Source organism: Lithobates pipiens, unplaced genomic scaffold, assembly GCF_037356315.1.
Source record: "Lithobates pipiens isolate NorthernLeopardFrog02 unplaced genomic scaffold, aLitPip1_a1.2 Scaffold_8, whole genome shotgun sequence".
NCBI classification, from domain to species: Eukaryota; Metazoa; Chordata; class Amphibia; order Anura; family Ranidae; genus Lithobates; species Lithobates pipiens.
In genome coordinates, this window is record NW_027507903.1 from 245,210,789 (window position 1) to 245,226,960 (window position 16,172).

General features: G+C 41.2%; 1 protein-coding gene across 1 annotated transcript; it reads left to right on the forward strand.

The window, feature by feature from the left end:
* The first annotated feature begins 2,347 nt into the window (after positions 1-2,347).
* Positions 2,348-8,594, forward strand: IFNG (interferon gamma). The gene is made up of 4 exons (XM_077473041.1): positions 2,348-2,585; positions 5,329-5,400; positions 6,517-6,705; positions 8,315-8,594. Exons 1-4 carry the CDS (start codon positions 2,463-2,465, stop codon positions 8,462-8,464), a joined length of 534 nt encoding a protein of 177 aa, XP_077329167.1. The 5' UTR covers positions 2,348-2,462; the 3' UTR covers positions 8,465-8,594.
* Positions 8,595-16,172: the final 7,578 nt, after the last annotated feature.

Below are 16,172 nucleotides of genomic sequence, written 5' to 3' on the forward strand. Positions count from 1 at the left end.
CGTATAGCATAGGGCAACTGAGCGTATAAGTGAAAAATATGTCACCAGCACACCAAGGATCTTCAGAATGGGTCCAAAGCTTTATTCAGCATTTACATCATAATTACAGAGGCAACATTTCAGAGTCACACAAGACCCCATCATCAGGCTCGTGACAGTTTTTTTTTTACCATTATGCTTAAGTATGCAGCCTCCCCTTATACTCACCTGAGCCCAAGTCCGATCCAGTGATAATACATGAGAGCTGCTGCTCTTCTTTCTCTCTGCCTCCTCATTGGCTTATAAACAACAATGGGGCTCCCGCTGCTGTCAATCACAGCTAGTGGAAAATGAGTGGGGGCTTGGGCATAAGCATGGACAAGTGCCACCATAGCAAGTGGCTTGGGGGGAGGAGCCAAGAGCGCCAGAGGAGGACCCGAGAAGGGGATGATCGATGCTGCTCTTTGCAAAACTCTTTCACCGAGCAGGTTAGTATTACGTTTGTTTTGTTTTTTTAAAACACATTTAAGCCTTTAAGGGGGTGCTGGGGAAGTGGTGGGAATTACTATTATAAATAAGATGAAGTTACGCTAAATAAATTGACCTGTAAGGCACAAACCAATGAAATTAAACCAATGCACTCACCACTGAAAAATGACTGTGAATATTAGGTGAACTGGTATAAACCAGTGTGAAGATGGATCAGTCAACTTTTAATTAAGGATTACCCACCAATCCACTAGGAAAGATATAAAAATTAAAATTGCAAAACAACATCTGAAGAAATAAACCCAATAATGTAGTAACATAACTCAACAAAAAAATACCTAAACCAGGTGAGAGCAATTGCTAATTTGCATATGTGACAATGATAAATAATGTACTTAAACAAGTGAATGATGAAAATAAAATAAATGGCGAAGTCCATATATGATGATAGTGATGATGATAAAAAAGAAAAGCCATGCACAATATATAAGTGGCTTGTTCACGGTGACATTAGGAATAAGAATAGGAATAGGAAAGAGCTTCCACCTAAGCACACGCTGCCACTTACCAGAACTATATGGTCCCTGGTTATAGAGGACCAGGGAACGCAAGTGGCTTACAACCCAGCCTAGGGTCTCAGTAGCATGCACCAAACTTTTCAAACTCAGCGATGGTATCCTCATCACGATTAATATATCCCCATAAAGCAAGAAAGGCTTGCATAGTGTAAAACCTTTTAAATGTATTCAAGTTTAAAAAGACAAATGGACACTTACAGTCATGATGAATAAAAACAGCATTAAGAGAATCGAGCCTGTTGGCCCTCGATAACAGCCCGTTACTTCCAGGACTTGTGCAGCACGTGGTGATGTCAGCATGTTAGTACCCTCTACGCGTTTCGTCAGTGCAAAGAACGTCGTATCTGGGCCATTTTTCAGGAACATGTGAATTGAGAATAATGCATTTGAGTGTACAAGTGTAAACAGGGACAATTAGAAGGAATGGGACTCTGGGTAGTCATGTGTAGTAAGGCATAGGGAAACCAGCAGAAAAATGCCTCCCCTTATACTCACCTGAGCCCGAGCCCAATCCAGTGATGTGCATGAGAGCTGCTGCTGTTCCTTCTCTCTGCCTCCTATAGCAAGCTGCTTGCTATGGTGGCACTTGTCCATGCTTATGACTAAGCCCCCACTCATTTCCCACTAGCTGTGATTGACAGCAGCGGGAGCCATTGGCTCCCGTTGTTGTTTATGAGTCAATGAGGAGGCAGAGAGAAGGAACAACAGGCACACATTAACAGGTTATAAATTGTCATGTATCCATTGCATTTATTTCTTTATTTATGGTCAGAACAACTTGCACCACAGTTACAAAATCAAATAGCGTTTAGGGAGTGGGAGGTTCAAAGCCTCTGTTTGCATATTTTGAAAAGATTCTAAAATGCTAAGACTAAAAAAGTATAATATGTAATTTTATTAACACCATAAAGTAAAATAAAATTGAATGTATAATAATGACAAAGTGCAAGTACATAAATGAGTGTATGTATTGTTTGCACATAAACTGACTCTTGTATGATTAAAATGCACATTATTCTTTTATTTTCCATTTGAAATATTTCCACTTCTTAGGTCTGCAGCAATACTTTCTAAGGATTTCTTGATTTCCCAAAGCCCTTTACATTTAAGGTGGGCCTGCCTGCTATGTCACTTAGAGGAAACTAACACTTCAAAGCAGAAAACCCCACAAACCAAATCTACAACTACAGAAAAAAAAACAGAAGTATCACACCGCCTATCTAACACCATCTCATTTTTTTTTTTTTAAGCCTGTGAAAAATGACTAATTGTGACGTAGTACAAAAAGTTAGGTGGGCTATAAATACCTGCTGTAGTCTATATGAAAGATATTGTTTTTTCACTATCTTGGTTCACTGACCTGAACTTGACAAAAAGACACTAATTTTAGTTCTGTGATTGATATCCTGAGAAACGATGAGACATTTTAAGATGCTTTTGCTCTGCAGTACTCTTCTTTACTGCATCGGACAAGTCATTGGACGTAACATAGATCTCAACAAGGCAGCTAATGACATTGAAAAGCTGAGAAAATTCTTGGTAAGTATATCTTGTACTGTATATGTAGCTATATAATATTTGCACACACTTTTAGCATTTATAACATCCGTCAAATATTTTATGGTCTAATTTTCTTTTCCATCTATTGTCGGACAAGTAATTTCATCACCGTTTAGACTGACGAGTAATCTTTTTTTTTACATTACTTAGATATGTTAGTACCTTGTAATATAAATGCGGTAGCTTTTCTAACATATTCTGCCAATGTAAACATTCCTGGCAATGTTGTAAGTTGTGGGTGATATGCTGTAAAGATTAATTATAGTTAGCTAGAGAATACACTTCTTGAACACTATTAGTATCCAAAAAGTAAAGTAATACTTAAGTAAATGTAAGAAGCTGCTGACGGGAGATGTGATTGTCTAACTTTTGGACTGCATAATCTTCTGGGGACAGATATGCCATTTTTAGATAACATTAAGGATTTTAGCTCCATGGTCCTGAAACAAATAGGCAGCCCAGGAGAAAGAAATTTGAGGCTTCTCACACACATGTATTGCTTTGTGACAGGTTCCCTTTAGCTTGTCAGACATGACACAGGGAGGGGGGGTTATTTACTAAAGGCAAATCCACTTTGCACTACAAGTGCACTTGGAAGTGCAGCCGCTGTAGATCTGAGGGGAACATACAAGGAAAATAAAAAACAGCATTTTTGCTTGTAAATGATTGGATCATTTCAGATCTTCCCCTCAGATCTACAGCGACTAAATCCTTTCTACTTATAATAGTATAAAGCTTAGTGAAGATTGAATGTTGTGAGTTACATTATACTTGAAGTCCTGTGTTTTACGGCTTATTATTTTCAGCCAGGCGATTAGCATATTCAGCTTTCGCTGACTTTCATTATTGAAAATAATAACCTTTATGGAAAAGTATCATTGTTATTCAAGAAAATTGCAATTTATATCTTTTGTGTGTCTACCTACAAATCTGTTGATGGTCATACACTATGCAGGCTTTTAAGGCAAGGCGATAGATCTGAGGGTCATTTCATGATCAGAATAGCTGTTATTATCATACCTGAAGCTCCTGTCCATCTTTGGAGGCAGGCTGAAAAGTCAGTTCCCAGACAAGGAGGTCATTGTATGTGGTGCTGCATGGATCATAGACAGTCTCGGGCACTGTACGACTGTTGGCTGTGACAGTTAATAGCTGTGATTGAAAAGATTTTGTACATAATTTGTATGTCACCAAAGAGATCACTATTGTAGTGATAGTGTAGTAATGCTGAAAGTAATATTTAATAATTGAAATGTATTTGTTGATCTGGAAACAATGATGGAAACTGTGGATGTGGTCAAACATTTAACAAGTCGCTGCTTACTTGTAGGAGGAAATGACACTTACTATGCAGCACATAAGATACACTACTCAATTTATAACCATAAGCAGAAACTTTCATAAGGCAACTTAAAAGGATATTTTTTTACTAGCATTTGTTTCTTTGCATCCTGTATGCAAGCTACAGAATTAAAGCAGAAGCAAAAGCAGTTGCTTTTTTTACCATCACTGAAAATGACATGAAAAAAAAGTGTGATTTTTGTGTGCAAAGCGTCTTGATGTGCACATGGTAGCAAACCGAATGTCTTGCAATTTGTCAGGTTAGAGTGGAATTAGTAAGTTATCGTAACTCTGTATAAAACTTCTAGTGCAATGTAAGGTCAGATAGATGATAATTGTGTGGCATATATCCGTTTCAAAACACTATTGGACACAAGTTATTTAACAGTGCAAGTGAAGCAATTAAAGCAATGCTAAGATGCTGCTTGCATTATGTGTCGCTAAATTCATCACTCTTAGCAGATCCTAGAGAATCAATAAGAAATGAAAAAAAAAAAGACTCCAAGTAAACTAATTTGTCTAACCTTACCATTAAATTTGTACAATTTCTTCAGTCTGTTATAGACTGAAAGGATGGCAAAAATGTATTATATTATTTATAATACTATAACTAGTTCAACTGAAAATTGTCTCCAACAGGTTTCTGAAATACTTCACTATTATCATCTGTGATAAATAACCAATTAATATAAAGGATCTATCCACGAAAACTTTTTTCAGTTGATGAAGAAGCTGTAGAGACCATAATGTTTATTTTACATTTCATTGGACCGCTGGTAGTGTGCTTGTGCTACTGGGTCTACATACCTGCCATTGCCATACAAAGGAGTCCCACACGTCTTGTTCAATTTTAGTTTTTTTTTTTAACAGGTGTAGAATGTCATAGAAGAAGTAGGAACATCTAAAAACAGGTGGATACAACATGTAGACAGTGTAGGGATAGGAACCAATTTATCATTGATTGTTTAATAAAGCTGTGTATTTAATAATGCAACAGTAATAATTTAACAATAATACCGGGAGTCCTCACATAAGATATTCTTGTAGATCTTTAATACTCTTATGTATATGCAGCTTCTAGTCTTTGGGGACCAAACCACAAGTACTCTCATTGGTGTGACAGTACAAACAGCAGCGGGATATTCTTAATCTCTATTGGTTACCTCTATTTTCTTACTATTGGGGTAACGTATTGGTGATCTTTTATCTTTCAATTATTAATCTCAATGCTTGAATTCCCAAAAATATTAGAATCCAAAGGGTAACTTAACCCATCAGACTCCTCTTAGCTAATATGTACCGGTAACTTGTAAGCTGAACAATCTTTAATTCACCTGCTTTTATTTTCCTTTTTTTTATAACAACTTCTTTCTAATTACAGAATTCCCAAGACAAAAGCAATACTGATGATACAGATCAAATATTTGCAAAGGTCCTGGACTCCTTTAAGGAGGTATGTTAACATACATTTAATAATACATTTATTTTTATAATAGACGGGTAAATGTCTACTCGGATACTAATCAAAGAAAAAGATGGTTCACTGAACATTTCAATATTTTAATTTAAAAAAAAATGTACTAAGATGAATGTTGCATTATTCATGATATGAATGTTTCAATAATATTTAATAATATATAGTAAGTTGATTCCTTTATCTTTCTTTAAAGTGACAAGATCACATATCTTTTTAGATTTTGTAGCTTTCTGAGTGACTTTAAATGGAGGCTGCCATTTTCTGGCTCGTTAGCTTAATACTAAATATGTGTAATGTAGCCTCTATGCAGTGTAATGGAAGTGGAGTTACTGCTCTGATCTCTTCCGTTTTAGATTATGGGGGTTATTTACTAAAGGAAAATCCACTTTGCACTGCAAGTGCACTTGGAAGTAAAGTCGCTGTAGATCCGAGGGGGACATGCAAGAAAAATAAAAAACATTTTAGATTGCACATGATTGGATGAAAAAATCAGCAGAGCTTCCACTCATTTCAGATCTACCCCATAGATTTAGAGCGACTGCACTTCCAAGTGCACTTGCAGTGCAAAGTGGCTTTGCCTTTCATAAATAACCCAGTGTCTGTGTATATCATGTAATACCAGCGGTGGTAACAGTGAATGAGAGGCCTGTTTTGTGTAATGTTTATCAGTGCATAACACCATTTACAGAGGGCTTAATCACATTATAAAATTCATACGGGCTGGGTGGCGTTGTGTAGTGGAGTTGAGGAGTGGTGTGCTGTGTTGTTACAATGCATCACACTATTGGCTTTTTTTTATGTATTGCATAAAAGAAAATAGGTTTGGAACTGGGATGTACTTGATATAATATATATTTTTTTTACTACAGTTGGCAGTAGGGGGGTGTATATACTCTATATATCCTTTAACTACTTCTCTCTACAAATAATGGATACGTCAGCTTTCAGGTGGAATGAGTTATTTATAAAGTCTACAAAGTATATTTGTCTATTATTTTTACTATTGGGGAAAAGTGATATAAATATCTGGAAACTTTTCAACGTTTTTTTTCGAAGATTCCATCTTACAAAAGATTCTCTTTACCCTTACAGGAAGGAGAAAAGAAACTTTTACTTAGCCAGATTGTTCCCATGTATATGAAGATGCTTACTTCTATTAAAGCAACAGAAGTGAAAGACAGCATTACTAACTTGTCACAGATGTTGTATCAATCCAATGATGACTACTTAAAGCCAACTGAAGATAAACTGAAATTACTGATGAAGCTGAAAGAAATGCTGGTATGATTATAAAATATTCTTTATATAACCAAAGAGCATGGTAGCGCACACAGGGAGACTGCCTGGTCAAAGGGATAACAAATCAGCTTTTTGTTTGGTGTTTTTAAATCAAAAAGTCAAAAGGAATGTTATGTTTCTCATTTTAAATTATGCTAAATTTGGGCAATTCTATCAAAATTTACTTGGGGGAATTGTTGGGATTAAAAATAGTATTAAAAATAGTGACATTCACTTGTTAGTTGTGTTATCTTATTCACATTGCGGGTGACTTTATTTTCAAGTTAATCAATGGATTACAGGAATAGGGGTGTGTTGCTTTTAATTCTCCTCAGCAAAAGGCCTCAGACATTTTTTAAAGGGGTCACAAATACTGTGATATGTGATGTGATATGTGATGTGTTCTGAGATCACAAGCGTATCTCTTTGCCAGTACTGGAAACCTATAATCATCTTGGTCTACATTATATTTATCTATGCAATCAAACATGTTTACATTACTACAACATTGTTGAGAGCATATACCAAAATCAAGGTTTTTTTTCATTATTAAAATCCTGTGTACGCATGTGACAACTTTGCAGAAAGTTGCATACCAGCAAAATGTAACACGTCCTTTCAGAGAAGCTCACAATAGATAATGATGTTTTCCTGCACAGTTTTCAATTCCAGAATTTATTTTTCTGAAAATGATGTGTAAAGATGGAATATCTGACATTGCATGATGCATCATTAAAATTTCCAGGTGTATGTATAAAGTTCACCAACACATAATGTAATATTCCCTAAAAATGATATGCTAGTATACAAAGAGGGGAGGGGGCTTGTTTGATGCTGCACTCAGGGGACTGAACCAGGGGTCCCTGTTTTTCAAATGATTGACATTTCTTTAGCAAAGGAAAATATGCTAAAGATTTTGGATTTTCCAGCTGTCCCCAATGCACGTATATATGGCCAATGCTTCGATGCTTAGTCTCAATGTAGCACTTATGCTGATTAGATTATTTATTTTGTGTTTATATCTCCAGTGGTGAGTTAGATAATTGCTGCATATTTTACAGACTGGTGTGAAAACTATGCATATTTAGATTGCATGAGTATGCATGTTTCTGTCTAAAGAAAGGAGGAGCGAGCATATATAGCTATTTCTGACATTGGCTTATTTTATAGAAACCAAGTCAAATTATCTAACACCCATAGACTGAAAAATGATGCACATGGCTATAGTTAAAGTGATTGTAAAACAACCCATTCAGTTAAAAAAAAATTAAAACTAAAATGAAATGCAAAACATTTTTATATAAATATAAAACATTTTTAACTTTATTTAGGCATGACTATGAATAGTCATGCCTAAATAAAGTTAACATTTTTTTGATGGTGTCAATTAGTGACACCTTGGACTGATTTTGTGTCTTTTCTTTAATAAAGTAATATGGGGAGTACCACACATAATAAAATGTGAAAATGTGTTTCAGAAGTGCTCCCTATTACCAATAACTATATCATTCTAAAAATAGAAAGGAGAAAATAATACACAAAATATAATAAATACTGTGTTATAGTATGTGCTCGTATTTTATAAAGTTTTAATTCTGTGTTCTTTTACTAGGTCTCAGATATTAAAGTCCAGCGGTCAGCCATGAAAAACCTGTTACGAATTTACAGATGCACTTATGACATTTTTGAATCTCAACATTCAAAAGAATCAAACACCCAAAAATGCAAAAGAGAAAGCATACGAAGGAAAAGAGGATGTTAGAATGAGTTTATTTCAGTCAATACTAATTTAAACAATGCTAGCTAACTTAATTTATGTTATTTATCATTATTTTACTATTATATATTTATATCAATAACAAATTAATTTATATTATAATTATCTGCTGCTAAAGGACTAAATAAAAGTTTACAATGTTTTCAGTGTTTGATGACTTTGCTATTTGCTTCAGTACATTATATCTTAGAAATGATAGTTCAAAATACATTTCCTTGCTTGACCACTAAATGGCAGAACTACCAATTCTGTGAAATGACTGATGATCCCATTCTGTATTGGTTTCGTAATTACCTAACTCTCACTGCAGAACTTTCACAGAATTGAAATACAGTATCTGCTTATACTGTGACTGCAATAGGTTTTACATAAATAACTGCAACCTAGACTATTGCTCAGGGCTGGCAAGTTCCCAATGGCCCAGCTATTACAGTCACCCATGGAACACTGGTATGGGGACTCCAGTCATCCACTTTGAATGTTGAACCAAAAGATATAACCACTTAAAGCGGGATTCCACTCTTTTTTTATTTTTTTCTTACCTGTCTCACTGGTGGGCGAGTGCTACCTTCGATTGGCATCCACGTCCGGCGTTTATTTGACCCCCGGCGCGACGAATCTTTTCCTCAGGATGACTTATAAAAACCTGCTCTGGCCTTTTCCATTTTAACTGTGGGCGTCTGAAGCCCTCAGGCATTTACTTCCTGGTATATGATGACGTCTGGCTCCCAGCATGCTCCGCTCCATCTTGCACATGCTCAGTGAGAGCAGTGACAAGGAAGGAAAAACTTTCATTGTCACCCATGGATTCTTGGGAAATTTCCCAGGGACCATTGCGAGGACGATAGCCACGCCTACTCCCACGGGAGGACAACCCGGAAGTCAGCTGAAACATCAGAAATAAAAGGTAACTAAATAATATTTTTTTTTCAGGGTTCGTTTAGGTAAGTATGCTATCTGTTGATTTTAATAACATGAACTTTCATTTTTAGGTACCAAACCCCTTTAATTAAATCCCAAAGATTGTTTATAACTTACCAGGTGGCAGTGGTGGGGACTTTCACACGATGTTACCTCAAGTACATAAGCAAAACCCCTCTGCATTTTTTAATTTTTTTTTGCAGTTTATGACCCGTTAGGGAGACGTTCCTTCCCTACCTGTGGCAGTGTGAGACATAAAACTTTGGATTTTCCATTACTTTCTGTTCTTTAACCTTTATCCTCCTTTTAATCTTTAACCACTTCAGCCTTGGAAGATTTGGCTGCTCAATGACCAGGCCATTTTTTGCGATACGGCACTGCATTGCTTTAACTGACAATTGTGTGGTCGTGCGAGACTGTACCCAAACAAAATTGACGCCCTTCTTTTCCCACAAATAGAGCTTTCTTTTGGTGGTATTTGATCATCTCTGTGGATTTTATTTTTTGCGCTATAAACAAAAAAAGAAGGACAATTTTGAAAAAAAACACAATATTTGGTACCTTTTGCTATAATAAATATCCCTAATTTTTTTTAAAAAAAGCAAAAAACGCTATAAGCACATATTGATTGGTTTGCACAAAGTTATAGCATCTACAAAATAGTGGATACATTTATGGCATTTTTATTATTATAATTTTTTTTACTATAATGGTGATGATCAGCGATTTTTATTGGGACTGCGACATTATGGCAGACAGATCGGACACTTTTGACACATTTTTGGGAGCATTGACAATTAAACAGTGATCAGTGCTATAAAAATGCACTGATTACTGTGTAAATGTCAGTGGCAGGGAAGGAGTTCACACTAGGGGGCGATCAAGCGGTTAACTGTATTCCCTCATGTGCGTTCTAACTGTAGGGGGATGGGACTTACTAGAGGAAATGACAGATCCTAGCTAGTAGGAACACACGATCGCTCTCCTCAGCTCACAGAAAAGGGATTTGTGTGTTTACACATAGGGATGGTCTTGCGGTTCGCCCGGCGGTCGGTTTGCGGCAAACTTGGCGTGTTCGCAATTCGCCAAACCGGCGAACTTCAGTTGCTGTTTGCGTGGCGGACATATGCGTTTACATTGTGAAAGAACTTTGACCCATGATGACACATCCATCATGGGGTACAGGACAGCCAATTGAGACATTTCAGCACATGGACAATTGGACATTCCCCCTACCTTATAAATAGACCTGATCTGGCGGCCATTTTACATTCTGTCTTTTGTCAGTGTAGAGACAGGACGCTGTGTGGACAGACTGTAGTGACACAAATCACTAGTTATTAGGTCCACAAAAGTCATTTTAAGGACTGGTATAGGTGTACAGTATATAGGGTTCTGGTGCACTGCTGCTGACTGCTGTGCTGCTGATTGCTGAGTGCACTGCTGACCGATTCTGCAGCTGTCTTTTGTCAGTGTAGGGACAGGTCGCTGTGTGGAGCAGGGACAGTCAGTTTAATCACTAGCTATTACTATTAGGTCCACAAAGGTCCCTTTAAGGACTGGTATAGGTGTACAGTATATAGGTTTGTACACATATAATATACTTTCTTTCAAATATAGAAAGCCTATTATACTTGACTGCTGAGCTGAGTGCTGACTGATTCTGCAGCTGTCTTTTATCAGTGTAGGGACTGAGGGACAGTCTGCAAATCACTAGCTACTAGGGCCACAAAGGTCCTTTTAAGGACTGGTATAGGTGTACTATTTGGTGTGCAGTATATAGGGGTGTAATACACGTATAAAATACTTGAACATATAGAAAGCATAGTATAGTGCAATTTCACTGTGCAGCATTGTGACTGCTGAGTGGTTCTGCAGCGATACTACAAAGAGTGATAAACGCAATTAAAAAAAAGTATTATAACTGGTGTGATAGACCAGCGGCCCCCAAAAACTACAGATTGAAGTGGGGTGTTATATACCTTCTTCCACATACATACTGTACTTCTCTAGAGACTTTTGTCACAGGGTCATTTAAGAAATGACAGGCAGAGGAAGAGGCAGGCCCTTCCGCAGGGGTGGTAGGGGTAGGGCAGGAGCAACAGACTTGAGCCAAAGTGGCAAATTGCAGAAGGTGCGTGCGATTACGTCAAAGGACGCACCAGACTTGGTTGAGTGGCTCACTCAGCCTTACTCTTCTGCACCCTCCTCATCCTCTCGATCTGCACCCTCTTCTTCACTCTCTGCTGTGTGCACCCCCAAAGACACTACCACCAACAACACCACCACCACCATATACCTTCCGCTTGAGTCACAGGAATTATTTTCCGATCCATCACAAGACATTTCTGATGCGCAGCCACTCTTGGCATTGGATCAGGAAGAGGAGGTAGCAACAACCGCCACTCAGCAGTCTGACGACAGTACCCAGATCAGCCCAAGGAGGTTGGTCCCCGCTGTTGCTGCCTACTCCGAGATCTCTAATTATAGCGGTGGGGAAGGTGATGTCTATGATGACGTGTCTAGTGATGTCACATAGGTGCCCACAAGAGAGGAAGAGGAGGGGAGTTCAGAGGGAGATATGGAACAGCAGATAGGGAGGAGAAGCAGGAATAACTTACATTGCACAGGAGGGACAAAGCAGACTGCTAATTTATCAGGAGCGAGGCATCAACCATGTACGGTCACATCTGGTGCTCCCAGGATGCCGGCACATGGCTCCGCAGTGTGGGCTTTTTTTAACGTGTCCGCTGCTGACAATAGTGTTGCCATCTGCAATCTTTGCAGTCAACGTATAAGTAGTGGTAAGCCCAACACTCACCTAGGGACGACCGCCTTAAGAAGGCACATGAGCAGCCATCACCGAGCCCAGTGGGAGCAACGGAACCCACAAAGCCACATTCCAGGTTCTCACTGTCCAGCCTCGTCTTCTACTTCTCCTTCTCCTCTCTCCTCACAATTCTCATTCACTCCACCTTCCATCATGCCGTCCTCATGTTTTTCTGCAAAAAGGCAGGCTTCCGTGGGCCAAATGTTCGAGCGTAAAAAAATTATGACGCCAGATAACCCTCTTGCCCAATGGTTGACGGCTGGCTTGTCAGAACTGATAGCCCGCCAACTACTGCCATATAAACTGGTGGCCTTTCGAAAATTTGTGGCCACTGGAACACCACAATGGAAGGTCCCAGGAAGGAAGTATTTCTCACAGAAGGGCACCCCAGAGGTATATGGCCATGTTCAGCGGCAACTGAATGTAACTCTGGCACACAGTGTCGGTGCCAAGATACATCTGACCACAGACACGTGGTCTAGCAAACACGGGCAGGGAAGGTATATAACTTTTACTGCCCACTGGGTGAACCTTCTGACGGCCGTCAAGCATGTAACCCGTATCACCCGTGTAGATTTGGTTTTACCGCCACGGATTGCATGCAGGCCTGTTTCTTCTTCTCATCCTCCTACTCCATCCTCCTCCCTCTCCTCCTCGGCTGACTCCTCCTTTTTGGCTGCTAGCATCTCTTCCGCTGCACCGCCCAAGCTCCCCAGAACCTATTCGACATGCCAGGTGAGACGTTGCCATGCTGTGCTGCGTCTGTTGTGCCTGGAAGCCAAGAGCCACACTGGCCCTGCACTCCTTTCAGCTTTGCGTTCACAGGCAGATCAGTGGCTAACACCGCTCAATTTGACAGTTGGTAAAGTGGTGTGTGACAATGGTGCCAATCTGCTTAGCGCATTGAAACAGGGCAAAATTACACCCGTGCCATGCATAGCACACGTCTTAAATTTGGTCGTGTAGCAATTCGTTGTCCAATACCCTGGGGTCCAGGACATCTTGCGGTAGGCAAGGAAAATCTCGGCCTATTTCAGAAGATCTTACACGGCCATGGCTCGCCTTGCTGACATTCAGCAGCGACACAATCTGCCGGTAAGACGTCTTATTTGCGATTGCCCAACATGATGGAACTCAACCTTCTATATGCTTGATAGGCTGCTCCAGCAGAAACGTGCAGTTAACGACTACCTGTACGAACTCTGCGGCAGAACAGATTCTGGGGAGCTTGTTTTTTTTTCACAGCGCCAGTGGCTGCTCATGCGCGATGCATGCAGACTTCTGCGGCCATTTGATGAGATCACCAAACTGGTCAGTCGCAGCCATGGAGCCATCAGTGACATGGTACCTTATGCCTTCTTTATGGAGCGTGCATTGCGTTTCATTGATCAAGCCGTGGAGGAGCAGGAGCAGGAAGATGAGGAAGTCGCAATACTGGATGAATTCCCCGTGGGCTACTCTATCTGAGACAAGTCAACAACAGGAGTCTGAGGAGGAGCAAGAAGAGCATGCTTTAAACCTTTCTGGGATCCCTGTTGTTGTGTGTGGATGGGGAGAGGAGAATGAGGAGGACGACATTATCCTGGATAATGAGCAGGAGCCAGGCCACCACACCGCTTCCAGTTTAGTGCAAATGGGGGCCTTCATGCTCCAGTGTTTTAACAGGGACCTCCGTATAAAAAGCATAAAGGTCAAGGACCAGTACTGGGTGGCAACGTACTTAGACCCCCGGTACAAACACAAAATGGCGGAAATGTTAGCACCGTCACAGAGGGCTGTCAGAATGGAGCACTTCCAGGCCTTGCTTCGAGAAATGCTGCATTCTGCTTTTTCATGAGCTGACAGAGGAGGAATTCCCACTCCCTGAGAAAGAGTTGCGGGTACCAATCCAACAGCGCCTGCAAGAAGAGGGCGGTTTGAAGATTTGTTGGTGACTTCTGATATGAGGTCATTCTTTCAGCTGACCGATCGACAGGTGTCATCCGGATCCAGCATCAGGGAACGCCTACACCGACAGGTGTCCGACTACATCGGGTTAACGGCCGATGTGGATGCTCTGAGGAGTGATGAACCCCTGGACTACTGGGTGGGCAGGCTTGACCTCTGGCCAGAGCTTGCCCAATTTGCAATGGAACTGTTGGCTTGCCCCTCATCCAGTGTCCTGTCCGAAAGGACGTTCAGCGCAGCAGGGGGATCGTGACCGATAAGCGCACTTACCTAGCTCATGACAGTGTTGACTACCTCACATTTATAAAAATGAATGAGGCATGGATCTTGGAGGAATTCAACACATGTGACCAGTAGACCATGTATATGCATAACTCTATAAACAATTTATTTACTCGAGCACACAGACCTTTTTTCTACCTTTGGCTCACTTCCTTGTACAAAAAAAGCACACCATACTATATGCCCATACCGTCCTGTTTGAAGAGGTTGAGCGTCATATTTTTGGGTCCCGCAGTGAGTTGCTGGTATCAGTGCTGCTGTCAGTGCTCTCTATCTCGGTGCTGGTGTCAGTGCTCCCTCTCTCTATCTTGGTGCTGGTGTGGTCTTGGTGCTCTCTATCTCGGTGCTGGTGTGGTCTCAGTGCTCTCTATCACGGTGCTGGTGTCAGTACTCTCTATCACGGTGCTGGTGTCAGTGCTCTCTATCTCGCTGCTGGTGTCAGTGCTCTCTCTCTATCTCAGTGCTGGTGTCAGTGCTCTCTATCTCGGTGCTGGTGTGGTGTCAGGGCTCTCTATCACGGTGCTGGTGTCAGTGCTCTCTATCTCTGTGCTGGTGTCAGTGCTCTCTATCTCGGTGCTGGTGTCAGTGCTCTCTATCACGGTGCTGGTGTCAGTGCTCTCTATCACAGTGCTGGTGGGGTGTCAGTGCTCTCTATCTTGGTGCTGGTGTCAGTGCTCTCTATCTCGGTGCTGGTGTCAGTGCTCTCTATCTCGGTGCTGGTGTCAGTGCTCTCTATCTCGGTGCTGGTGTCAGTGCTCTCTATCGCGGTGCTGGTGTCAGTGCTCTCTATCACGGTGCTGGTGTCAGTGGTCTTTATCACGGTGCTGGTGTCAGTGCTCTCTATCTCGGTGCTGGTGTCAGTGCTCAGTCTCTATCACGGTGCTGGTGTCAGTGCTCAGTCTCTATCGCGGTGCTGGTTTCAGACAGTGAGGGAGATAGCAGCGGAGAAGCCAATCAGCAGGCAGTGCCAGCACCATGGCTGAGGATCAGCACTGGTCTGGAACCTCCGGACCACCGCAGTGGAGCCCTGCATAGGTGGGGATAAGGGCCGGGCAGAGGGAGGGGCTCAAGCACAGGTTGGCACACTGGGACACTGGCACAGGACTGCGGTGCCCTGACTGTGGCACTGCTCATCTCCTGCATCCCCTTCATAGCCTGGCTTGACCATGGCCTTCATGTGCTCCTGAATTGTCAAAATTTCACTGATAAAAAAAGAATGCTTGTCGTTGTCAATCCTATATTCACTTAATACTTTTGTTATGTCAGTGTCCATGTTGTGGGACTATGTGTTCACAGCTAGTAAGTATTTTGTGGCTGAAAATATGACCTGTAGGTTTTTAAGGTTCACCTGCCATTAAAGTCAATGGGGCCTGCTGCGAACTTTGCGGTTCGCAAACTTTTGGCTGCGTTCGCGAAACGTCCCATCGGAAGTTCGTCCATCACTATTTACACACACACGTCACTGTTCTGGCTCCCGTGCCCGCGATCGCACATGGCTGGCAGTCATCGCCACTGGCGGCCATGCGCATTGGCTCCCCCGGAGCACAGCGGGTGCGCACACATGCCCCAGGCTGCGTGCGCATGCCTGCTATCCTGCTTAAAGGAACTGACGTACAGCAACGACAGTTCGCGGGAACATGCTGACCTGCCACAGTACAATAGCAGTGGCTGGTCGGCAAGTGGTTAATGGAGGGAAACAGACAGCAATAGAAA